At 39.0% G+C, this 25,855-nt stretch overlaps 1 protein-coding gene across 2 annotated transcripts in view; it reads right to left on the bottom strand.

The window, feature by feature from the left end:
- Positions 1-25,855, bottom strand: part of whrna (whirlin a) — a 274,824-nt gene that overhangs the window by 111,048 nt on the left and 137,921 nt on the right. For both annotated transcript variants that reach the window (XM_022676495.2, XM_022676494.2), the window contains exon 3: positions 25,638-25,763. In XM_022676495.2, the coding sequence (XP_022532216.2) occupies positions 25,638-25,763 (126 nt within the window). The remainder of the gene's footprint in view (positions 1-25,637; positions 25,764-25,855) is intronic.

The raw sequence follows: 25,855 nt of genomic DNA on the forward strand, positions 1-25,855 counted from the left end.
CATTCTTTGCATGGACGTGACAAAAGTGGTAAAACTAACATAATTTCAGAAAAAGAACATCATACTAAATGTAAAACATGGTGGTGGTAGTGTGATGTTCTGGGGCTGCTATTCTGATTCAGGGCCTGGCAAACTTGCTGTAGCACACTGATGTATTTATGCTCTTCAAAACTGTTGTTTTGCCACAAAGCACTAATGACAGCCTTAAGCGAGTTAAAGTCACATGTGTATAATGTTTGCACTCAGTTTAATTACTGTTAATTCCCAGTCTTCTGTTAATAACAGTCTATTTTCACGCCTTCACCTGTGCCATTAAAATAGTGTTGGAGTTTAGGAATAAATCTACACTGATGGGCGTTGTGGTCTGGAAGTGAGGTGTGTCACTGAGTGATTAAAACCCTGACAACAGTCAACAGTCAATCCTATCTTAGCCATGCAGGACTGCCATGCTAATTACACCACCACACGTTACACACATATGGACATACTGCGGTGAGCAAATCCAGCTTTTACATCAACAATAAACAGAATAAAGAATAAAATAACATTACTGTTTATTTACTGTTCTGTTTTCTCTGCTGAGACGTGTAAAAGCACTGAGTTGTTAAAGGGAATGACAACTGGCACAGTGATTGGTTTATTTCACGTTACGCCCAAAACACACCCATGATTAATTAAGATCAAATTAGTACATGCCTTTTGCATGTTTCGAGCTGCGCAAGGTGTATTTTTTGTGCGCTCACGTCCTAAATCAAGCTGCACGATACGCAATTAACCTGTGCACTATAGATCATTCAAATAGGTCCCTAATCTCTTATCCTCACATTACTTCTTTACAAGATTGCTCATTTTCCCCTTCTCACTCTCTCTTTCTCTCTCTCTTCTACTCACTATCTCTTTTTCTTTTTCTCTCCTCCTCTCACAGTGGCTGGTGTTCTATCCATTAGGATATATGGAGTGAGTACAATCTCTCTCTTCTCTCCTCTCTCATCTGCAATCCATTATTCCTTCACCTGTCCGGCCCCACGGGAGATAATTCAGTTTGTGTGTATCTACCGGTGGATTAACCAACTCTGAGCGTTCTCCTGCTCTGGATCGATGCATGCCCTGCCCCTCTGGCCCACCCGACAAGCTCCAGGGTAATTAAGCTACCTCTCCAGCGATGATGATATTAATAAATGTGGAGTCGATCAATATGGACATGAATAATAATGCTTTGTTTTCCATGTGAACTCCAGAGACCGTGGAGCGATCGATGGGGAAGCACGGGAGCGGCGGTTCTCTGCACTGCTCCTGCAGTCCTGGAATCCGCGGATCATGGATTTTTATCTGGGCCCGTATCGCTCGGCTTCGGATGCGCAAAGCACAAAGGAGAGCAGGCCTTTATCCATCTTATCAGATAATGGATATGCTTATTAGAGGAAACAGGGCATTCACAATTGAGGAGGTTTGGGAATTGAGCCAAAGACAGATTCCTTAAAAGCAACAAACACAGACCCAATTTCATTAGAGCTGGAGAACGAGGAGGTTTTAATTAATCCTGGATTCATACAATAACATATTTCTAAAAGAATGGAACGAGAATGTGTGCTGTACTGATGAACTATGGGAACAATTAAAGGATAAAAAGAAAGGAGAAACAGTCCCTTTTCTTTTGGGAGTCTATAGGAGCACTGTAGATAAAGAGGTTAATGTCTGATTGTGTTTTTAGAATGTATTTAGACTTTAATTAAGCCGGCAGGATTGTATTCCTTGCGTTTGCACTTTACTTTGCGTTGAACTTTCCCCGAAACTGTCCAATCGTCATCCCTAACTGCTGAGCAAGCGAAATAACTCATGAATTACAATGAACTCGACGATAAGAAATGCCAATACTTCTAAAATTCAAAACGCCTTTAATAGAGGAGCCATATAAGAAGAAGACATTTTCACAAAAGCCCAGAAAAGCTCACAAAAGCATTAGCATGACTGTAGCTTCAGACACAGCTTTTAACTCACAGACTCTTCCAGGTTCATGCTGACCTTCCAGTTCATAAGATAAGTTCAGTGCGTTTCTCAGCCTTAGTTTGTTTGTGGTTTAATTCACATATGGCGGTAAAACTTTAGTCTAGACTAGTCTAGTACTGGGCTGGGTGGATAAACCGGTATACTGATTAAAATTTGACCTCCTATATGCATTTTTCATGTACCACCATACTGTAGCATAGCTGAAAAAACTATTGTAACACTTCAACAGGCAGCAAATTCTATAATGAGCACAGCAGAACAGAAATGGCACAGTCAAACAGCAGGCTAGCTAGCCAGTTAACATAATACACCATTTGCTGGGAGAGGCTTTGCTGCTTTATGTCCGGATACAGGTGCAATTCCCCGCGGGTTTTGTACGCTCAGTCAAGTGTGAGGTCAGGTCCTACTGAAATTGATGGTCAAGGGTTCATTTCGAGTGAACTCGGGTGGCAGGTGTGGAAGCTAACCTGGAAGCTAGCTATGCCTGGGTTCATGTGAGGGTCAAGCGATTGGTTCATTTTGTAACATACGGCATATGACATCCCCAGAATGTTTACCTAGCGAAGTTTACTGATTCACAACTCGAGTGGCACAACTGTCTAACTGCTTGTCTAATGACAGGAAACAACAAATGAATGGGTAGGAGGAAAACATAGCAAAATTCTTAGACTATAAGTAATCATTTTTAAATTCAACTTATGAATGTATTAAGGACTCAACTTCAGAATGGACCTTTAGGGAACAAACAGAGAATATACATATAAAAGGGGGGGGGGTCCCTTCGGAGCTCAGCAGCGTCTCACAAAGTTTAGTTAAACAAATTCTTTCTTGGCGACTGACGGACGTAGAGAGCTTTAATTTTAGCTGTGTGAAACGCTACGGCTACACATAAGTGGAGGAGCTGATGTGTGCACACTAAGAAGACCAGTGCTGCCTGATTAAAACATTCTACAATATTTCACGATCACAGTGTGATTTGTTACTTTGCTATATTGTGATTCTCATACCATAGCCTTATATAAAATAAAAAATAGCCATAAGACAGATCTGACAGGGCCCAAGCAAAGTGGTGGGAAATGTCCGGCAAACCCAGCTGGAGTTCTGATTGGTCATCGGGTCAGGCTTGGACAGACAACCTAAACTGTACAGGGTTTAAACAGTTGCATTATCTCTCACTGTCACTTTCCCTTTTATTTACTTGCTTAATCATAACATCTTCCGTGCTGTGGATCTGAGACTGAATATATAGCTCAGGAAAAAATCACAAGCCATCAAACCAAGTTGAACTGCTGGCATAAAGTTATCCAAAAGCAGTGTGTAAGACTGGTGGAGGAGAAAATGCCAAGATGCATGAAAACTGTTATTAAAAACCACCAAATATTAATTTCTGAACTCTTAAAACTTTATGAATATGAACTTGTTTTCTTTGCATTATTTGAGGTCAGAAAGCTCTTCTTTTTTTGTTATTTTAGCCATTTCTTTTTTTCTGCAAATAAATGCTCTAAATTACAATATTTTTAGTTGGAAATTGGAAGAAATGTTGTCTGTAGTTTACAGAATAAAACAACAATGTTCATTTTACCCAAACAAATACCTCTAAATAGCAAAATCAGAGAAATTGTTTCAGAAACTGAAGTGGTCTCTTGATTTTTTCCAGAGCTGTATAAAATGTGGAACTGAGCGATGAAGTTGTTTGTTCATTAGTAAAGCAATGTGCACAAGGTATTTAATATTGGTATTGGGGCCTCATTGGCAAATCCATTAGCATGGTATCAGGCCTGATACCAATACCAGTATGGGTATTCATGCATCCCTCAGTAGGACTGTAAGAAATGCCATAACTGCTAAAACTCAAAAGCTATTTAATAGAGGAGCCATATAAGAAGAAAAAGGCCTTTTCAGAAAAGCCCAGAATATCTCAGAATTAGCATTAGCATGACTGTAGCTTCAGACACAGCTTTTAACTCGCAGACTCTTCCAGGTTCATGCTGACCTTCAGCGTGAAGATTGCAATTCCAGGCAGGGATGTGCGAGCTATAACAGCAGCATATAAAAGCCGGGTCTGCTCGTCACCACTTTATCTTCTCTGAACTGTGCCCTGTTCCCAGAATGCACCTGACCTTCATCCTCAGCATGAGGCCCCAGTGATATTACACTCAGACAGTCAGGTGAAGGCGGGCAGGATTAGGGTGGGGTGGGACAAGCTGTCAGTGGGACTCCGACACAACAGCATGGAGGTCAATAGTCATTATCCTCACATTAACTGTGTCTCTTCTGTTCACGCTCTCTTTTCCCTCGCTTTCTATCCGTTGCTCGCCGCCTGCGTTTATATCTGGAGTAATATATGGAGAGAATAAGTGATGGGAAGATTGTGGCATTTGCACTTTCACTGACTGAACCACAGCACCTCTGGCATTTCCATCCTTTCTTCTCCCCAGTGATGGACGGAGGACAGGGGCTGGAGGGTGGGGCGGGGTGAGATATTGACTCTTTGCTCTTTCCTGCTTTGGTGAGCTTTGGAGGGGGAGGGCCGCATTCGATCCAAAAAGAGAGACAGTAATAACAAATATGTTACAGTACGTGAGGAAGCTGCACTTTTATAGAATAGAAAAAGCTCCCGACGGAGCCCTAAAACAAATGCTCCCAATCCGCACTGAGGAAGCGTCTCTATATCAGTCATTCCTCAGATAGCAAAGGCAATATGCAGTATGAAACGCATGGAGGATGTAGGAAATGACTGTATGTTATCGTGATTGTGATACGCTTGTCTGAGTATATTGAATGTAAATCACAAGACTAGCCAACCTTATGCTAATAAATACACTGACATTGTAAAAGTCATGGGAGAGCAGTATGTAAATTGACCATGAAAGTTCATCTCAGGGAACGGCTTGGAAACCCCCACACCTGTGGAAGCTGTGAGATGTTATCTTGTGAGATCTTATGCGATACCAGTGTCAGATAAATTGGACATTTTATTTATTAGAGTTATGTAGGCCATTTATCACTGTTTAATCCACAGTATTGGATCCTCTTGCATACCAGGAATACATCATAGAAAGCTAATATTACCACCAACAGTGGAGAGTGCATTATGGGGGTAATGATCGTGACTGGCTGCGTCCGGCTAAGACTGTCCATGCCTACAGACAAATAAAAGCTAGCAGAAATCCCTTCATCCACATTCAATACAATATACCCCACACACATATCCCACAGGTCAGTGTAGTGCAATTTGGCTTCCACTGGAAATGGCAAAATTCATGGGACACTAGAGTAGTTTCTGTCTCATGACTGTATAAATACAGTGCATACTTTGCAGTAAGAGGCCACATGCAGTAATTCTATTTTCAGTCACAATGGCAATTTGGTGGCACGGTGGTGGCACGGTGGCTTAGTGGTTAGCATGTTCGCCTCCCAGCACTGGGGTCTTGGGTTCAAGTCCCTATCTGGGTGGACTTTCCATGTTCTCCCCGTGTCTGCATGGATTTCCTCCGGGGGACTCCGGTTTCCTCCCACAGTCCAAAAACATGGAGATCAGGTAAATTGGATACTCTAAAAATTGATATGGTGTGTTTGTGTAAAGTGTGTGGTATGTATGTAAGTTTGTGTGTGTGTGTATGACTGTGCCCAGATATGGATTGGCACTCTGTCCTGGGTAATTGCTGTAGTGCCCGATGCAGTCCTCCAGGTGGACAGTAGTTTCCGGTTGAGAGTACGCTGTACTCTATTGGCTGCCGCTTCTCACCGGTGTATGGATGAGTGTTAATGTGTAATGTGCTTGTGTGTAAAACGTGTAAATTGTAAAGCATCCTTAGGTTTCTAGAAAGGCGCTATATAAGTTGCACTTCATTCATTTAGTACATGTTTAGATATAAGATCATTTATCTGGTTTTAAAATCTGATAGCGTTTCAAACCTTTTTGTGAATAACATGCACTACTGCAGCCCAGCTACAGCCTGTATTCCTGCATAACTCTGATTCTGACAGGAATGAAACTGAAACAGAAAAATAGAAGTGTTGCTCTTTAGGGCATAAGCATCAGTTCCACAATGCAAACCGTTTCAGGCAGTTATCACATATTGTTTACATAAAACAGTCAAAAATAAATATTGGATTTGGTCAGAAAATGTGATGTGGGCTGTTTTTACCTGTAGCAAACGAAATGAAACTCACTGGATAAACAGCACTTAATAATAATAGTATAGGACAGGGGTGTCCAAACTACGGCCCGCGGGCCATTTGCGTCCCGTTTCCTTTTTTGGAGCGGTATTTTAGAAATAGAATGAAAGTTGGCCCGCTGTTAAGCAGGTTTTTATAATGTGAGATTCAAAGTTTGAACGCTAGGTGTCAGAAACGGGCCAAAGAGTCTAAAAGCGGAGAGTGCGCAATTCTAGCGCAGAAACATGGGGCAAAAGAGTCTAAAAGCGGAGAGGGTGCGCATTTCTAGAGCAGAAAAACGGGCCAAAGAGTCTAAAAGCGGAGAGGGTGCGCATTTCTAGAGCAGAAAAACGGGCCAAAGAGTCTAAAAGCGGAGAGGGTGCGCATTTCTAGCGCAGAAAAACGGGCCAAAGAGTCTAAAAGTTGCTGTAATTAAGGAGTTTAATATTAAGACACATCATGAAATTAAACATCAATTTAAAAAATCTTAGTTTACACAACACTGTCAAAGATAAAGATAGTAAGTGAAGTAAAATGGTGTGTAAATGACAGTAATCAGAAAAAATGTATTATTTAAAGCGGTATATTTCATTATTTGTTTGATTACAGAGTCTGTGGCCCGTGACTTCAAATATATTTCTCTTTCTGGCCCCCAACAAAAAAAGTTTGGACACCCCTTGTATAGGATAATAAAAAATATTTAGATCACCAAAATTCATTTATGTCATGTACACTTATCGTACAAGCCAACAGGTCTACTAATGTATTACTTCATTATTATTTACAATATTGTTAAACCTTAGGTAATGTTTAATAATGTCTTTACTAGTGTCAATTAATGATAGGTGGTAGAAGGCATTGCAGAAGCTGTTGTAAAGGTAAATGTGGAATCACTCATGACTAAAACATCTGTTCTTTTAATTTATGGACAGAAGTACTGATACAAAGTTCTTCATTGCTTCTTTGTGAATCAAGTGTTTAAAAAAAGGAGTAAAAGGAGTAACTGTCTCTACTGTTCAGGGAAGAGTTTCTACTAGATTTTAGAACATTGCTGTATAAATAATATCCTAATATTTTATGGCATTTGTGCGATAACAATAATACTTTTTTAAGAATATTGTTTTAATTCAGTATAAATATAACAAATCTATTAATTGAGTAAAAATAAAAAATAATAATTGTGTGACCAAAAAATCTGACAAATTTAAAAATAAAATTATGTAACAAAAATCTACCACAAAATTGTGTAGATTATTTAGTGCATGCATATGGTGTTTCTTAATTGTATAAATTAATTTGGCAATATTATTGTGTACATTACTATATGGCACACCCCTACTGTAAAGATTTGACTGCATTTAATGTTATGCTTCAGATTATCCTATTTTATTAGCAGTAATAGACAAGCTGTATGTGTGTATTTACACATCTGTGTTAGTAACTGGAGCAACTTAATGTAGCTTAGGATGGATGCCCATAAACATGTGGACATATTGGGTATATGTAGTTTTTGAAGCTTCTTTCATGTTCTGTTAAATATCCTGAAGGTTTTACTTTGTGATTATTTTAGATTACTGTGTATTGAAATGGTCTACTTGATTAATGCAATATTAATATTTCTGCAATATCGCCCACCCTCCCTTAAAAATGTGCTATAAGATAAGAATGGCGTAAAAATATTGGCACAGACTCAACCAGTTTTAGTATGCAGATCACAGGCTCATCTAAAACCGAGCATATCTTGGAAAAGCTGAGCTGCAGTGTAATCTAATCTGCCTTCGTGGAATAAATGAAGCCTTCGAAAAAGCTTTTTCTTTTTTGACAACAGCTTTAGTAATTTGAGCATTATGAATTACGAGCCGTTCCCATTAAAATGTTTTACAGTCACGCAGCCAAAAGCGCCCGGGTGTATCATCCGTTCTCCATTTAGGAAAGTTATGGGGTTCAGTTGGAGCAGTGGCCCAAGTGTGCAACAGCAATGTGGCTCAAAGCCATAAAATAAGAGCAGCGTTCTACCTGCTCCTGTTCTGCCTCCTTCCAGAAAACGAGCCACCAGTGTGAGATACTGCAGCTCAATAAAGTCTTCTCCACTTGTAAAATAGACTGTGTCTGTCCTTCTTCACCAAACCACTCAGACTGGTCAGTTCTTTCCCATAAAGCATCATAATACATGAATACAGACTGATAAAGAAGACTGTAATGTTGTAATAATTGTTACACAGGTACTAAATGGTCAGAAGATCTGGACTGATTTTTTTTATGTTTTAAAACTAAACCCCATCCGAACGGGATTCGTTTCTCAGGGGGATGTCTGTGATAAAACTCCTGCAATTGAAAAAAACAGGAGGACCAGTGAGTTTTTAGGCTTTCTCAGTCACATGACATCACGATCAGTAGCTCCTCCATTTCCACTCACTGTTGTGTTTATGTAGATCTCCGTGGAAACACGCGCCCAGTGGCAGTGGACAAATATCTATTTTATTAACATAAGGAGACGAAACTCAGTGATGTGGAACCAGACGGGACTAAAATTACCGCAGGAACACGGAGTTCAGTGAAAAACAGTGGGTTATTCAGCTTGTAATTTTGTCAGAGGACGTCTGAGAAAAACACGTACATTGGACCCACGAAAAAAAATGAAAAAATGACCCCAGGACCCCCTGGGAAACAAATCCCATTCAGATAGGGCTTAAGGACCTTATTTTAGCGATCGATAGGCAAGTCGTCAACCGTGCATCGGTGCAACTTTATTTAGGGCGTATCAGTGTGTCTTTGCTTTTGTAACGGCCTGAAAAGTACACCTTGTGTGGCTCGAAACACGCAAAAGGCATGAACTGATTCTCTTAATTAACCCTTGTGCGATCTTAACATTCTGTTTACTTCTCTTGTCCTACTGGTCAAAAATGACCCGCCCTACCAAAGCCCCAGAACAAGGCAGCCTAATTCAATTTTAAATCCTCCAAATTTGGACAGTAGGTACAGATTCCTCCTTCAGACAAAGTCTGCTGGCTAATCCTACTGTCTACTGGCTGATGTTCTCAACCAAAATGAACGAAAAGTGGTGAGAATGACAGGGCATATCTTGATGTGGAGTTATGTCTCATAACTAGGTTTTGGGAGTGATCCATGCCCTCACTCCTCCCACTTCCTTCCCTATTTAAACCGTCACTTCCTCTCTACCTACTCATTGAACAAACCTCGCACCCACCTCCTCCCCATCTTCCTCCTTCTTTAATTTTATTCTCTTCTTGTGTTTCTCTTCATGAGAGGGGGGGCTTCGGCTTCACGCTTTACAGCGAAGCTGCCCCGAACTCCATCCCAAATACTCTGAGTTCGCTCCCCCTCTTTTCTTCTTCTCTGCCCAGTCAAGGGGGTGGGTCAATACTAGCAAAAAGATATTATAACAACATGTTGCCCACGATAACGCAAGACTGTGATTCTGTGATACTCAATGTATCATAACACAGTTCTCCACAATATCTCATTGCATCTGTGTTACTGAAGAGGATAAAATACTCATAAACAAGACAAAAAGCAGGAATTGTGTGTTTTCTGGAGTCAGTGTCACAGAAATGAACAAATAATATTCTCCATTGCAGGTTTACCATATTTATTTGATTAGCACAGCCACATTGAGTAATGAAGCAGTTATTGTCGTAAGTAAAATTGGGGGGAGAGTCTTAGAGAATTTATTATCGATAATGTATTGCAAACTAAAACAATACAACATATTACAACCTGATTTAGGAAAAAAATATATTAAATACAGTGAGCTGGTGATGTTTAGTTGCATCTGTACTAATGTGATTTGCAGGCTCAACCAGTAAAAATTTGTTATAAATGAATGTACCTAAATTTTCTGCACTATACTGGTCAAACACACAGCCCTAGTGCTGAATTAAGGACTACAATTAATTAACGACAGGCAGCTGACCTCTCTAACTGTGTGTTTGAACTACATTTAGCACAAGAGTAAAAGGAAAGAGGGGGGGCACTGATACACAGTGAAAAAAAGAGTAACAAGGGGATGAGAGTCATCCTCCAGTGCAGCCATATTGATAAACCCATCTCCACAGGTCAGCAGAGATCCCGGCCCACCAGCAGCCTGGACAGCATCTGCATCTCAGCTCCAGCGAGACAGCAGACCTCCAACTGAGATCTCATTATTCTAGCCAATTAGGACTCTATGGCCCGCATCGCCTATTAACAGCTGCAGCGTTTTACGGCCGTGCGTTCCTCGCCCTGTCCCGTCCTCAAGGAATGATGGATGAAGACAAGAGAGGAGAAGAAGGGCATACTCAATGTTTACAAACAAGCTACGCCGTATCCAGCAGAGAATGCATGCTCATAATCTTTATCGAGGAGATGGGATTAAACCCATCCATCACAGCCACCCGGGTGAGTAAAAAACAGACAGGACGTGATTATTTTAACAACATTTTACGCATCATCATCACCAACATTGTTTCATCGAGTCCCTTAAATGAGGCACATTAATGTATAGAAATAATTAATGTGTGTTTGGCATATGTCCTAATTTAATGAACTTTCTACATTTCAATATCTATTTTCACTGATAAATCAGAACTATGACTTAGCAGTTTATATCACGCAAATTATTTAAAATGTACTTATTATTTGCTTTTATATTTTTTTTTTGGGTAAATCGATAAAAAAAAAAATCTGATTAAGCACAACAGAATCACAATTAACCACATGTTTGTTACGCCTGTCTTTCCCAAAAAGACAGCGCTACGTGTGATTTCCAGCCTCCGGACTACAATACCCAGAATGCACCATACATTGACATTACGCCAGTTCACGATCACCTGACACTGCACCACAGGAAGTCAATCACCTGAATATTGATTTCATCCTTTTACACACACTCTATATACTCAATCACTTCACTTACTGCTTGTCGAGTATTGACAGATTTTTTCCTTCTACAAAGTGTTTTCACATGCCTCACTCTCTCGTTTCTAAACTTGTTTTTGTTTTGTCCAGTCTTTTTTTTACTGGTGTTGACCTTCCTCATTTTGACTACTCTTTTGCCCACTACTGTGTTTAATAACATAATTACAAATAGCTTTGTTTGCATCTGTGTGTGTCCTGTCTAGCCATTTCCTTCTCCTTAAAACTAAGCTTTTAACATCTTTTTCACGTCTGGTGCTGTAGGCACTCCTGTTTCTCCCACAAACAGCTACCCAGAATGCACCACCCGCTGACATCACACACACCCACTCACAGGACACCTCACCTGTTTCATCCAATAAGCCCTGATTACTGATAACTTGCTGTATAAAAGGACACTCCACGCACACACCTGTTCCGCGTATTTTTGGTTCTCCACTTTACAAAGCATTACTCTATCTGATTGTGCTTTTGTTTTCTCAACGCCGATTTTTGCCTGTGTCTCCGATTGTGGATTTAACGTGTATAATCTGGACTGTTTATTGTTTCTCCCCTTTTGGATTATCTCTACTGCTGGCTTCTCTCGTGTATGGTATGGTTTTGTCTGTGTGGCTTCTGTTTGCCGGTGCTCTACCATTTTTCCAACCGACTATTCCTTTGTTGTTTAGCCATATCTGCGAGAGTCTGTATTCTGTGCACAGCATGACAATCTTAATGTATACAAAAGGATCGGTGTTAGATTGGACACCTTAATATAGTTAATATTAGAGTCAATCACTTACAAAATTAATTGTATTAATCACAACAATATTCTGCTATTTAATCATGACATTTGTCTTTGTTTATTTTATTATAATAATAGGGACCTAGTTTTAATGTTTTGAAAAAAAGGAAATATTATGATAATGTTCTGAGTTACTGAGTTTAACAGAGTGCTTTAAGGAAGGAAAAAAATGCTAGTGTAGCTCCTTATTCCACACTCAACGACCTGGAAAGAGGATACGTGCCATTAGTCGTGTGTGTGTGTGCGCATGCGTGTATGTGAGCATTTGTGAGTCTGTGATTTACCAGGGTCTGTAAACTTTGTAACATAATTTATTTGCATTGCAACATGTAAAACTTCGTAAATTAATCGCACGGTTTTTAACATCAACACCGACAGCCCCAATATTTTTATTTCACCCACTGGCCATAAGTCATTTTTTTGATCTTGCTTGTCTTGTCATCTCTGATTTGGGTTTTCTGCTGATGGTTTTGATGATAGACTGGTTTTAACTGAGCTCTTGAGTTTGTAGAATCCTCACATTTTGGTTGTCAAAACAGGTGTCAAAAACACTGCAAAATCTGACATATTTGCAAGTGAAATTATTTTTCATCTTGATACATGGAATATTTTAAGATTACACGATTATTTCACATATTTCTATAAATTGTACATTTTATTATATTGTTAGATTAGTTGTTACTTTGTTGGTATGCTGCTGTATGTTGGTATGTATTTGTGCAGTCACTCGCAGATACCATACACACAGTTTATTAACAAAAGGGCTAAGCTTATAGGAGCAGTAAGGCACAGGCAGGGTCAGTAACAGGAAGGCAGAAAATATAAACAACATGCCAGAACAGCGTCAGGCAAAATAGGGTCAAACACTGTAAATCCGGCAAAGATAAAAGAGTGGTCAAAATTACACTGAAGTGGTCGGCAACGGAATAAACAATAGAGAGGGCAAGGCAAAAACTGAGAGTTGGAAGCAAAAACAAGTTGTTAATAAAAAGCAATAAACAAATGAAACGTGCTGTAGAAGAGCTAGATAACTAGATTCAGTACTCAGCAGGGAAAAGAGCAAACTGATGGGTATTTATACTAGACAGGCCAGGTGGAAACAATCAGTGACTGGGGGAGTGGGAATGCCTTAGTGTCACGTGATGAGCAGAGTCAGGGAAGTCCTGTGTGAGTGCATGCTGGGAATTGGAGTCTGAGTCACTGAGTAGTTCAGAGTCGCTGAACTAAGCTGAGCTATAAAGATAGTGAGACAAATATAGGCAAGTTTCTGAAATTGTACACTTTTACTGCAGTACAGATTTATACTATCATTACTGGCTTTCAGTAGCCTAGACTACTGACTGGCTAGGTTCCAATTACTGGTCGATAATAACATTTATTACACATAATTTCCCCATTTGTCTTTGACTTTTTTGTTTAGTTTTTATTTTTTTGTGTAACAAATTTCATCTTCATGAAAAGTATATATTTTTATGTAGTCCTCGTCTCGTTTTCATCATAAAAACAGGTCATTAATTAATATTTTTCAGCACAGTTTTTGTTAACAAAAAAGTTATATATGGCCAAAAACATAAATGCTCTAATACTATTAGATTACAATAAGGTTTCCAATAAGGTTCTCCAATGAACGTTGCCCCTCCAATGAATGTCGCCTCTCCAATGAACGTCGCCTCGCTTTGCCAAACATTCACACAAAGCAATCCAGACTGTTCTCATACAGAGTTCCCCAATGGTGGAACAAACTACCTTCTACTACCAGATCAGGAGAATCTCTCACTATCTTTAATAAACTCCTGAAGACAGAGCTCTTCAAAGAGCACTTACTCTCCTAACACCTCTAACTAACTACCTTCTACTACCAGATCAGGAGAATCTCTCACTATCTTTAATAAACTCCTGAAGACGGAGCTCTTCAAAGAGCACTTACTCTCCTAACACATCTAACTAACTACCTTCTACTACCAGATCAGGAGAATCTCTCACTATCTTTAATAAACTCCTGAAGACGGAGCTCTTCAAAGAGCACTTACTCTCCCAACACCTCTAACTAACTACCTTCTACTACCAGATCAGGAGAATCTCTCACTATCTTTAATAAACTCCTGAAGACGGAGCTCTTCAAAGAGCACTTACTCTCCTAACACCTCTAACTAACTACCTTCTACTACCAGATCAGGAGAATCTCTCACTATCTTTAATAAACTCCTGAAGACAGAGCTCTTCAAAGAGCACTTACTCTCCTAACACATCTAACTAACTACCTTCCACTACCAGATCAGGAGACTCTCTCACTATCTTTAATAAACTTCTGAAGACTGAACTCTTCAAAGAGCACTTACTCTCTTAACACTTAACACTCTTCTAACCTCATTTCCGTCTTCCATTCCTTCACTCCTCTATCCCATTATTTCATTTGGACCTTCTTTAGGCCCTATCTAAAGATGTTTTTACCTTTAAACTTCTATTACTTTTGTACTTTATTATTGTATGTCGCTTTGGATGTCTAAAGTATGTATTTAATATATCACAATAAAGTGAAAGCTAGTCTTCTGATATGTTAACCGTGTAGATCCACTAAAAGTACAGCAGTAAACTTCACACACCAAACATGTCCTGGCTGATCGGCCTCTCAGACAGACTGTCACTCTGAGATTTTTCCTTTTCAAATCAAAAATGTGTTATTGCATTCACATCTGTTGCTCCATTTGACTGGATCTACTAGACAGCAATGCCTCTGCGGGAATAAAGGTGAGTAATGGGTTGCCATTTCCACAAATATCCCTCCTTTCATAGATGAGCATATCATCTCACTGGGTTGCTCACATTGCTCTGGGCAATACAGACACAGCCTCCATATTCCAAAGCCTTGGGCTTTTGGGCGCTTGGGCATAATGGATAGGCCCTGTACCCAGACTGCTGGTGTGTGTGTGATCTGTGTTAGTGTGTGTGTGTGTGTATGTTGTCTGCTTCTGCTGTAATAACGCGATCACTCAAGGTGTCTGGCAGGCCTGCTTCAGAGGCCTGCTCCCTTCTTTCCAAAGCTGTAGATCACACCCAGGAGGCCGAGCTCTACACTGTCCCTCTCTTCTCCTTCTTCTTCTTCGTCTCTCTCGCTCTCTCTTTTTTTCTCCTCTTTTCTCATGGGGAAGAAAACTGTAGGCCACCTGCAGGCCACACCATGTTCACAGCCCAGGCAGATCAATACTTAGGATTCATTAGCATTATTGCACTAATACAAGAAATCAAGCAGAACTAAATACTAAATTAACTTTTAATTATTTGACATTAAAGGTGTTTGATGGACCTGCTGAAATGTTGACTTTGTTATGACAAGACAAACCAGGTAAGGATTCTGCGTGATGCCCCTGGTTTCCAATAACTTGTTATTTTGTGTGGCTCCTGTGTTAATGCATAATAAACTACTAACAAAGTATTATTAATGCATATAACAACATATAATTGGATGATAGTAGCTATGGAGAAGTATCTGAATATACTGAGGTAAATATCTTGAGATACAGTGTTAATGCATTACTTACATGTATGTACAAATGTATGGCTGATGTGTTATGTTAAATACATTTAAATTACTTAATTTAAGCAAAGCAGTCCAGCCTTACCTCAGCCTTACCCTGGCCTTAATCCTAATCTTAACCTTAACCCAAAGCCTAACTCTAACCATCATCCTGGCCCTTATCCTAATCTTACCCTCAACCCAAAACCAAACTTAAAGTGGACATGAAACATTTCAGTTTGCACAAGAGATTAAATATAATGGAATTTATTTTGAGGGGAATTTTTTATATTAAATGTTCACACACTAAATTATAATATATTTATGTTTGTTACATTTGCGCTAGTGCGTCGCCATTTTGCCCGTGAAGGCTCTGTTGACGTCACGTGGTTGGTTGGTTGAAGAGCTAGCTGTCAGTGTTGAGGAAAAGAGCTTGTTGTTTGTGGAGACTATGGATGAAGACGAAGCTGAACTAGGCTAACGTGGACCATTTGCTCAGAGATCTTTCCTGCATAAACCTGAGCAGAAATGTTTAGATGCTTTTTCTGAGAGCGAGACGTTTTGGAGGTGTCTCTGCTCTTTCTACGTGTAGTCCGTGCAGAAACTCTGCAGCCCGTCAACAGCAGGTACTGCCATCCAGTTAACTAGCTTGTTTATATACATGTAACTTTAGCTATTTAACATGTAAAGTCCAGAGTTCATTAAGACTGAATGAAACGTACATGATTTAAGTGGATATTAAAACACCAAGGCGCTGTTTGGTTGATAAACCGTTCAGTTTGGAAGTTAGAAGGCTTGCTGGGTACTTAGCTTCATCTAGTTAGCGTTAGCTAGTTAGCTAGCATTGAATAGCTATGGTAAGATAGCTAGATATGTAGCTAATGCTAGCTATGTTATCTTTTTACTGTCATCTTTTCTAGACGTTCGGTACCTCTCGCTGTTCTGCTGGGTGGGCGCGTTGTTTGGCTCGTTGCTGCTGCTTTTATAGTGCCCTCAGTCAGATGGTCTGTACATCCCAGCTGGTCAGAGGAAAAATTAAAAACGGAGGAAAAAGCCTCGGACTTCAGCTTATTTGTCCGGCAAACAACTAACTTAATGCTCCTGACTCAAAACCCCTCTCCTCCACATAGTCCTCATCTAGAAAGTGCTCGCTACTAATCCTAGCATTGAGGCTAACCGGAGGATTCTTGCGATTCAGCGCTGCTAGCCACCGCTGAAGAACAGCTGTCTGCTTAAGAGGCAAGATATGAGTGAAAGTGAATCTTTTTCTCATTCTTCACCCTGTAAAATTTTACTACACCCAGTATTACTACACCCAGGGGCAATACAAAAGTGCCCCCCTTTGCATCGATTTTTGATTTGGCTTTTATTATCTATTGAGGAACTGAGGTACTGTAGGCTCAAAGTTTATGTTAGTGAGGCGTTCGAAAACCAACCTCGTGACGTCACTTTCAGCGCTGGGACAAGATGGCGCTACACTTACTTCAAAAATGACATTTAGATTGCTTATTATTTTAATTCAGTTTCACTGACAGCTGTTAAAATTATAAGGTTTGTTAGAGTGAAAAAACATCTTGTGAATTACTAAATACTTGAAGTGTTTCATTTCCACTTTAAACCATTATCCGGGCCCTAATCCTAACCTTAATCCAAACCCTAACCATCATCCTAGCCTTAATCCTAGTCTTAACCTCAATCCAAAACAGCCTAATCATCATCTTGGCTCTAGTCTTAATCCTAATTATAATCAAAAATCTAATCCTAGTCTTAAACTCAACCCAAAACCTAATCCTAACTCACAATCTGTGCCCTTAATCTTACCTTAACCCACTCCAGTTAAGATCCAGTTACAGGTTGTTCTCAGCAGCAACAGATTGTTGGAGATGTTTAGATGGAGTGTTATATATATATAATTAGTCATATATTTGCTTAATATCTACAGATATGAACGTAGCCACTCGTAATGAGTTGAAAAACAATATAATTCAGTATTAGTCTTCAGTAAAAGTCCCTTGATGATCTATTTAATGTTCAGATGCTGGTCATCAGCGATATGTACTAGGTGAGTTACTGAGAGTCTAATGATTGTTTATTCCATTTAAAAAAAGAAAACTCAAAATAAAGTGTCAGCTTATTTTAAAAAGATAGAACATCTAAAGGTAGAGAATCTAATGGGCATTGCTTTGCTTCATATCCTATCTTTAACCCGCTGTGTGTTTCCTCTATCGTTCAGAGTGCTTCCCTCTGGGTAGTTCCTCTCCCTATCATTCGGTGTCCTGCTCTCTCCTGCTTCTCTCAGAGCGCTGCCCTCAGGGTGTGTCCTCACAAAAATTAAAGTGGGAATAAAAACGAGACCATGAGATCTTGCTGGTTTTGGTTTAGGCAGCATTTTTTCTCTTGCAATGAAAAACACATACACTAAAGTGCACAATTATTTTCAACCTTCTATATACAAGTATACTAAATAGTATTATTAATTAAACACTGAATTTTAACTTAATAACCCCTATTAGGAGACACAGACTACTACACTACTAATACAACAACAGAAAACAATAGTATACTATTGATGGTGTTTTTTCATCGTCAAGAAAATCATCGTAATAAACTGTAAAAAAAAATAAAATAAATAAAAACATTAACATCAATCAATGAAAAAAATCTGAAATGGGGCTGCACAACATTATAAAAAAAAATCATTTTTAGGTCAGATTTGCTGTTAAAATTCTTCATTATTTAAAAACGTTCTGCATTGTAGATTAATACTAGTCATCCAAACTATGAAGAAAAAAATATGGAATTATTTAGTAAACGAAAAGGTGTTAATAAACAAACCAGAATTTGTTTCATGTTTTAGATTCTTTAAAGTAGCACCTCTTGCATAGATGGCATCTTTGCACATCTTGGCATTTTCTCAGTCCAAACGTTTACTGTATATTGTAATATGGAAATACAGGAATTCTGGCAGGTTCCTTTGTAAATCAGTAATAGTATTGGTATGTAATAAATATATACATGGTCATGTTATTAAATAATTCACTATATGTATCCAATATTAGAGTAAAGTAAACAATATTGGGCAGAATTAATCTGCCTTTAGTCACAATGAGAAAAGTCTGAATATTTTGTATCGAGCAAATATTGCAACAAATATTGCAACATTTTAAATTAGCCTTATGTGACATTGCATGTCCTGTGATGTGACTATTGCACATGCTCACATTGTGATGATGATGATAATGATAATGATGATGATAAAACAATATATTGTGCTGCCCTAGTATAACGACATGTCTGTACATGAATGAAGCACTTTTTAATGCTTAAGCAAAAAACGTCTGTATAGCCATTTCCCGTATCAGGTTTTGTGGTGTCCCACAGGGTTCTATTTTAGAGACTTTGACACTGATTTAAGTTATGAATTTAATGATATTGAAATATTAAAGGGAAGGGAAGAGAAAGTTGAGCTAGAAGGCAAAGTTGTCGGTTTACTGGTCGATCTACTGTTTGTTCCGACCCTCACCTTTGGCCACGACCTTTGGGTAGTGAGATTGTGAATACAAGTGGCAGAAATAAGTTTGGATAAGGAGTTTGGTTATCTGGGAGGGGCTCAGAGTAGAGCTGCTGCTCCTCCATGTCAAGAGGAACCAGCTGAAGTGGTTATGGGTATCTGGTCAGGATGCTTCCTGAACACCTCACTGGTGAGGTGTTTCGGGCATGTCTTCCTGGGAGAAGGACCCGGGGAAGACCCAGGAGATTATATCTCTCAGACGGCCTGGGAATGCCTTGGTGTCCCCCCAGAAGACCTGGAAAAGGTAGCAGGAGAGGGAGGGAGGTCTCTTTGCTTAGTCTGCTGCCTTCATTACCCGGACCCAGAGGTGGAAAGTAATAAATTACATTTACTCAAGTTACTGTAATTGAGTAGATTTTATGAGTAATTTGTCATTTTTAAAGTAGTTTTTAAAATAGGTCATTTTACTTTAACTCAAGTATATTTTGACACAAGTAATTTATTTTGCTACATTGGAAAACTTCCAATTACTGAGTAAAAAAAAAGGCTGGGGGACAAAAAACCCCCACAAAAAACAATTGTCTGTCACGCCTGGAATAACGAGGCAATAACGTCCTCATTCAATATAAACTGTGCCCCGCCGGACAGAGCTGTCAGCTTTCAAAACTTCCACATTAAACCTGCGAAAGCTTGTGGTGTAAGTATTTTTTTTAATAATTAGATTAAATGTATAAAAAAACGTGTAAATAGCAGTTAAAGCACAGCAATGGCAAGTTAAAAAAAATAATAATGAACTGTACAACTATAAAATCACAATGTATAGTCACCTATATGAGCATAACTTTTTAATAGTAAAGAAAAAAATGTATCATAGAAACCTATGCCACGTGTTCTTGAAAATGTTTTATGGGGTGGTCTAAACAAATACTGCCTGAAAGGTCCAAATTATTATGTGGAATAATAGTTCAGTTAAAATGATTTCATTTATGATTTGTTTTTACTTTTTTACATCAAATAAATAAAAGTAACTATGTAACTTTCACTCAAAGAACATTTTAAATTGAGTACTTTTTTACTTTTACTCAAGTAGATTTTTAGATGGGTACTTTCACTTTTACTTGAGTAGAATTTTAGCAAAGTAAAGGTACTTTAACTTAATTACAATTTTTCAGTACTTTTTCCACCTCTGCCCGGACCCCTGCATGAAAGGTAGATGACGAATAAGTGGATGGATGGAAATATTAAAGAGAATAAGAGGGATTAAATTGCCTTTTTTTTTTAGTTTCTGCACAACCTGGGCGAGATGCATGAGTCAGTAAACTGTGTATGGATTAATGTATTTATATAAGCGTGTTTGGCGAGTGTGCAGTGCTAATGTAACACATTTGTTTGGTTTCAGTGTGTCTACACATGCTGTATGAGTTTATATAAATGATTCAGTGAGTCGGCTGCATGTTTGTGCACTCGTGTGGACCTGAACACAACAGCAGTTATTTGAAAACTCGCTTGGTTTAATCTGGCTGGCGAGCAAGTGAGCAGCGATGCGTTGTTCATTTTTTCTGACAATAAAAGCTGGCTGCCAAAAGACATTCACAAACCCACAGTTCTCTTCCTCCCTCTCTCTCTCTCTCTCTCTCTCTCTCTCTCGCTCTCCATCCCTGGACTCTATACGGATCAGGCCCGGCTGAAAACACATCGCCTCTTTTGATCTTCTGATTGCACAAATCTAAACGTCACGCTCTGAAGAAAACAGCCTTTACTCCATGAGCCTAGAAATTTCCATGACCCCATGTAATGGCAATATTCATCCAAAATCAAAGCCTCAAAATGGCGAGGCAATGCAGTGTGAAAATGGAATAAAGGCAGGTTGTCTCCGAAAATTACTCAGTGGTAACGCATTGAGGCAGGGGCTAAACAGCCAGGCACTCATACAGACAGGCACACACAAGGGGTGGGTTTAAAAAAATAGATATTTCAATTCAAATCGATCTATATTTAAATTGTTCAATATCGCATCATACAATCCCGAGATGACGGGCACACTGGCAACCCTTGCACCCTGCACAAGATGCGTCACGATGCTCATTTCTACCTTACACCCTGCCAACTGTTCATTTTCATGCCTTTCATGCACCATTTAAATGACTTAAGGGGTGTGATGGTCTAGAAATGAGTCGTTTTCAGGTAAATTTATGCTGTATTGCTATCTTGGCAACAGAAAACACAGGTGCTCCACTGACTGAAAACTGAAAACAGCCTAGACAGACATCAACAGTCAGACATTCACTGCTATCTTGGCAGAGTATTTGTCAGCACAGATGTGTCAACACGAACATACCCCCGCTTGCTACACACACATGAACATGCAGCCATGCAGAAAACCATACCACATTAAAATTCCCGTGAATGACTGCTGAGAAGTGCTGAACACATCCAGGTAGCTGCGCTGTGAAAATAGCAATCCTCCAAAGTCAAAGCACACCTGGCTCTTAAAGGGAATAGTAAGCAAAACGCTGACTGGTTTATTGCATGTTTCACAAAAAACACCTATGATTAAGTAACAGCTTTAAGACGACATACCACATAAATATAATTCAAATCGTTCCTGAACTGTTAAAGTCTGACCTTTCCACGTAATCCAATTCTGAGACAACATGTGACTCACAGCCTATAAATAAAGACTGAGACACTGGCTCCGTCTCTCGCCCTGTCTGACTATTTGATTTGTGTGTTCGTCATCAGCCTTTCCTCTATAATTGGATTCCATCTACATTTTGTTTGAAACTGACAATAGAAATATAGGAAGTCACTAAGGCCACACTTGTCACCTCAGAAACCTATCAGTCTTCTTTGGAGAGAGATGTGCTTAAAGTTTTGACAGCTGCTAGAGTTTCTAAAGCCCTTTAAAAAACACTGATGATTATAACAGTGCTTCAAAAGCCCTATCCGGACAGGATTAGTTTCTCAGGTGGTTCTGGGGTAATTTTCTTTGTTATGGGGGTCCTCTGTGATTTTATTCCTGTCTGGAACAACCATGTACATGTCCTTTGAAAAATTTACAGGCTGAGAATTTTTTTCCCGTCCGAATCCACATCTCTAAATTTCGTCACCTCGCGCTTAATAAAATAGGTATTTGTCCACTGCCACGCACCGTAATTACACTTCAGGCACACGTTTCCACGGAGATCCACGTTAACACAACAGCGAGTGGAAGAAATCTGGCACCAACATGCTCCGTCTGCAAAACCTGATATCATGTGACAATGCAATGTCATGTGACCAAGAAAGCCAAAAAACTCACTGGTCCTCCTGTTTTTTTAATGCAATCCAGATCCACTGAGTAGAAGTGTGAAATATTTTTCAGAGACATCCCCCTGAGAAACGAATCCCATCCAGTTAGAGCTAGAGTCAGTTTTATGGGTAACTTTATTTACAAAACTTTGTTTTCTTATATCTCATTGATGCTGGATTAAATAGGCAACACTGACTGTCTCTGCACAACTCATTTGTAAAAGAGTAGTCAAACTTTGTTTGTAGTATGAATTTATAACATTATTTTTTTTTTACACATTTATGCACTATTTCAGTTTTTAAGTAAGATTTCATGTCTTTTACATTTAGGGCCAGATTATTCATCACACTTATTCTTGGTCATGTGAGACCTCATTACTGAGTGTGATGAGATTATTCTGTTACAGTTTGATTGAGTTGAAAACATATGGGTATTATTGTATAGTTAAGTGTGTTTGAGAAGATATGCAAAAATAAATTGTGAAAAAATGTGCCTATTTCTCCCCTCAAGAACAAACTAACATTTTAATATTAAAATATACATTTTGATAATAGAAGGTTGAGTGCTTTTTGTATAATACAAAATTAGTTAGCTGAAAATCTTTTTCATATTAGAAATATTTCTAAATTATTTTATATCAAATCAAATTGAATTTGGATCTTATGAATCCGAATTGAAATGATTCAGGAAATCAGTGATGATATGCAGCTGTAATACAGCTGCAGACACATACATCAAAAGAGAGGTGAAATATCAGGAGGAAATGTATTAAAAACAGATGGAGATGGCAGACAAAACCAAAGAAGAGCTTATCCTGACAAACAGCGGCGCTGTAGGGGAGGACTCTGAGGCACGCGGCTGAGAGAGGCCGGGCAGACCCCACAGTGCCAGCGCCCATCTGGATCTGCCTGCTGAGTCGGTGGGGGGCTAATAGGCACATCTAAGCAGATTGATGTTATTGTGACACACCAGCAAGAACTGTGTGTGTGTGTGTGTGTGTGTGTGTGTTTGTGCTCATACACAGAGCACATGGTAGCAGCCTCTAACCATGCAAGGCTCTACCTTCATCACAGCAGCATGACAGAGACACACATCAGCAGAAGATGATATCAAACAGTGAGCAGAGACCGCAGGGCCTGGAGTGATGAGGAGAAAGAGACAAAGAGAAAGAGAGAAAGAGGAAGAGAGAGAGAGGGAAAGAGAGAGAGAGAGGGAGAGAGATCAAGAGAGAGAGAGAGAGTGAGAGAAACAGAGAGAGAGAGAAAGAGAGAGAGAGGGAGAAAAAAGGGGATGTGCACTTGCAAAAACTTACGTATCACATTACTTGGGATACATAGATATATTGCAAGCAAGACAATATATTGCGATTTTTTTAAATCAAATTTTAGTAACTGTCATTGTATAAAGTTAACTATTTACCCAATCAGAACAATGAGAGAAACCAGAAACTCTCTACATATTTCATCAAACTTTCCTCTCACAGCTGCTTTCTCCTTTTTCAAGTGTAAAATAAATGGCTAAAAGCAGAAGCTCAGTAAAGATTTTCAGAGCATCTGCTTATTTTCACCTTATCCTCTCACCTTAAACTGAACTTTCTTTTAGCGTAAGGAATATAAAGAGTGTTGTTCTATTTTTTGAGTGTTAATGTGAAAGAAAGGAGGAAAAATTGTATTGTACAAGGGGAGCAAGGGGAGATGGCTATATTTTTGTTCTTTAAATTCTTAAAATTTAAATATTCAAACATATTTTAGCTCATCAAAGACAAACTTCAAAAACCAAAAACACAACTTTTTGCTTTCACTTTTAGGAGTGCTGGTTCTTATTAAGGGGTGGTTGGGTTCCACCTTAAAAAAGGGGTTGTCACGTCTTGGCCTCATCTCGTGTCTCTGTGTGTTTTCCCCACGTGACCTGTGCTCCCCTGTGTCTCCCGTCTCAGTACTTTTCCACCTGTGTCTCATTTGTAGCTCCGCCCCTTCCCCAGGTGTTTCTAATTATAGAGTGTTTCCTGTTTCTTTAAATAGCCCTCCTCTGCCACTTTGTCTCTGTCAGTCTTTGCACCTTCCCCTGTCGTTCGTCTTTCTATGTGTTTCATTGCCTCTGTTCCTCGCGCCTTAGTCTCTGTGTTTATCTCTAGTTTTATGTTTCTAGTTTCCTGTTTATTTCCGTCTCCCTAAGCTCCTTGTATATATCCCTGCTTTGTGTTTATTTTCTAGATTAGCTACTTGTATTTATTCCGTTAGTTTATCATAAGTACTTCTTGTTTGTTTAGGTTTATGTTCTCTAGTTTCACTCGTTGTTTTGGGTTTTGATTATTCGTTTATCTTGGCTACATGTTTACGTTACTTGTTTCATTGTTTATTTGTTATTTATTTATTAAATCATTCATTTTTCCCTTACCTGCATTTGTGTCCGCCTCCTCGTCTCCCTGCCTGGGTCTCCGTGACAGGGGTTGTGATGCTCTTTTTAACATTTTAAATCCCTTTTTAAAATGTATCTTTTTAGGGAGGCACACATTTTTTGTTTTTAAGCTTTATACATGTTATTTTACCTGCTTCTTACTGTAATTTATCATCTCACTTTCACTCATGTGCATATTAATACAGGGGGTTTCAAAAGTAAAGAAACACCCATATTGATTGTTAGGTGATGATCCAGTTTTCACAAGGTGAACAGTGATGTGCTTTATTATAATGTGATGATATTTGTACTCATGGTAAAACAGTTATTTTCATTTTATTCAGGTGATGTGAAGGATGGCATCCCAATCAAGACCATGTTAAAAAAAACAAAAGTGACTTTTATTTCATATCAGACAGTATAAATACAAAATATTTATTTTTTAGATGCAATCTAAGTTATTCAAATTGTATTCTTGAATGTGTTGCAGGACTGAAACACAGGGATAGGTGTATATTAACCAAAGAAATTAAGTTTATGAAGTTTTGCAAAAAATAAAGTACCTTAAATGGATACTGCCTGCAGTCAAATAAAAAGTCAATGCAGAATACACTGATTTTTTTTTTTCTCTACTCTCCTAGCATTTTCCGGTCTGGCTTGCATATTTAAATAATTTAAACCAATGTTCTTATGTGTTCTGAGTACTGTACATTCACATAAAATGAGCAGTAATTTATCTGGAGTTGAGTTAATAAAGTTACATGGTGACAGTGAGAGATGATACATGTTTACTGTAGATCTCAGTGAAAAATATTGAGCTTTTTATAAATATTATATTAATCTGTATGATGAGTCATTCACAGATACTTGCTGTAGGCAGGTAGAGTGAGCTTACACACACACACACACACACACATAAATAGTTTACATCCATTCCAGCGCTAACAGCACACACAGTATTAGCTGTGAAAGAACACGCCTGTGGGAGGAGCACAGTTTGAGATCAGAAAAGAAAGAATAAGGGATTTTTGGATAGAGGTGTTGGGGGTTAGTCTACCTTCAGTCCTCCACACTCTGCTGCAGAGCTTCTGTCCACTCCAGTGATGTAAATTCCAAGAGCGTACTCTGCCCCGCCGCGAATCATCAAACCCAGAGAACGGCCATCGTCCAGCACCAGATTCACCTGCAAAACAACACAACACTGCTGTAAAATACACACATACACACATTTATCTCTTTATCTGAAGGAAGGAAGGCAAAAACTTGTAGGACAGC

This window comes from Astyanax mexicanus, chromosome 17 (assembly GCF_023375975.1).
Source record: "Astyanax mexicanus isolate ESR-SI-001 chromosome 17, AstMex3_surface, whole genome shotgun sequence".
Taxonomy (NCBI): Eukaryota; Metazoa; Chordata; class Actinopteri; order Characiformes; family Acestrorhamphidae; genus Astyanax; species Astyanax mexicanus.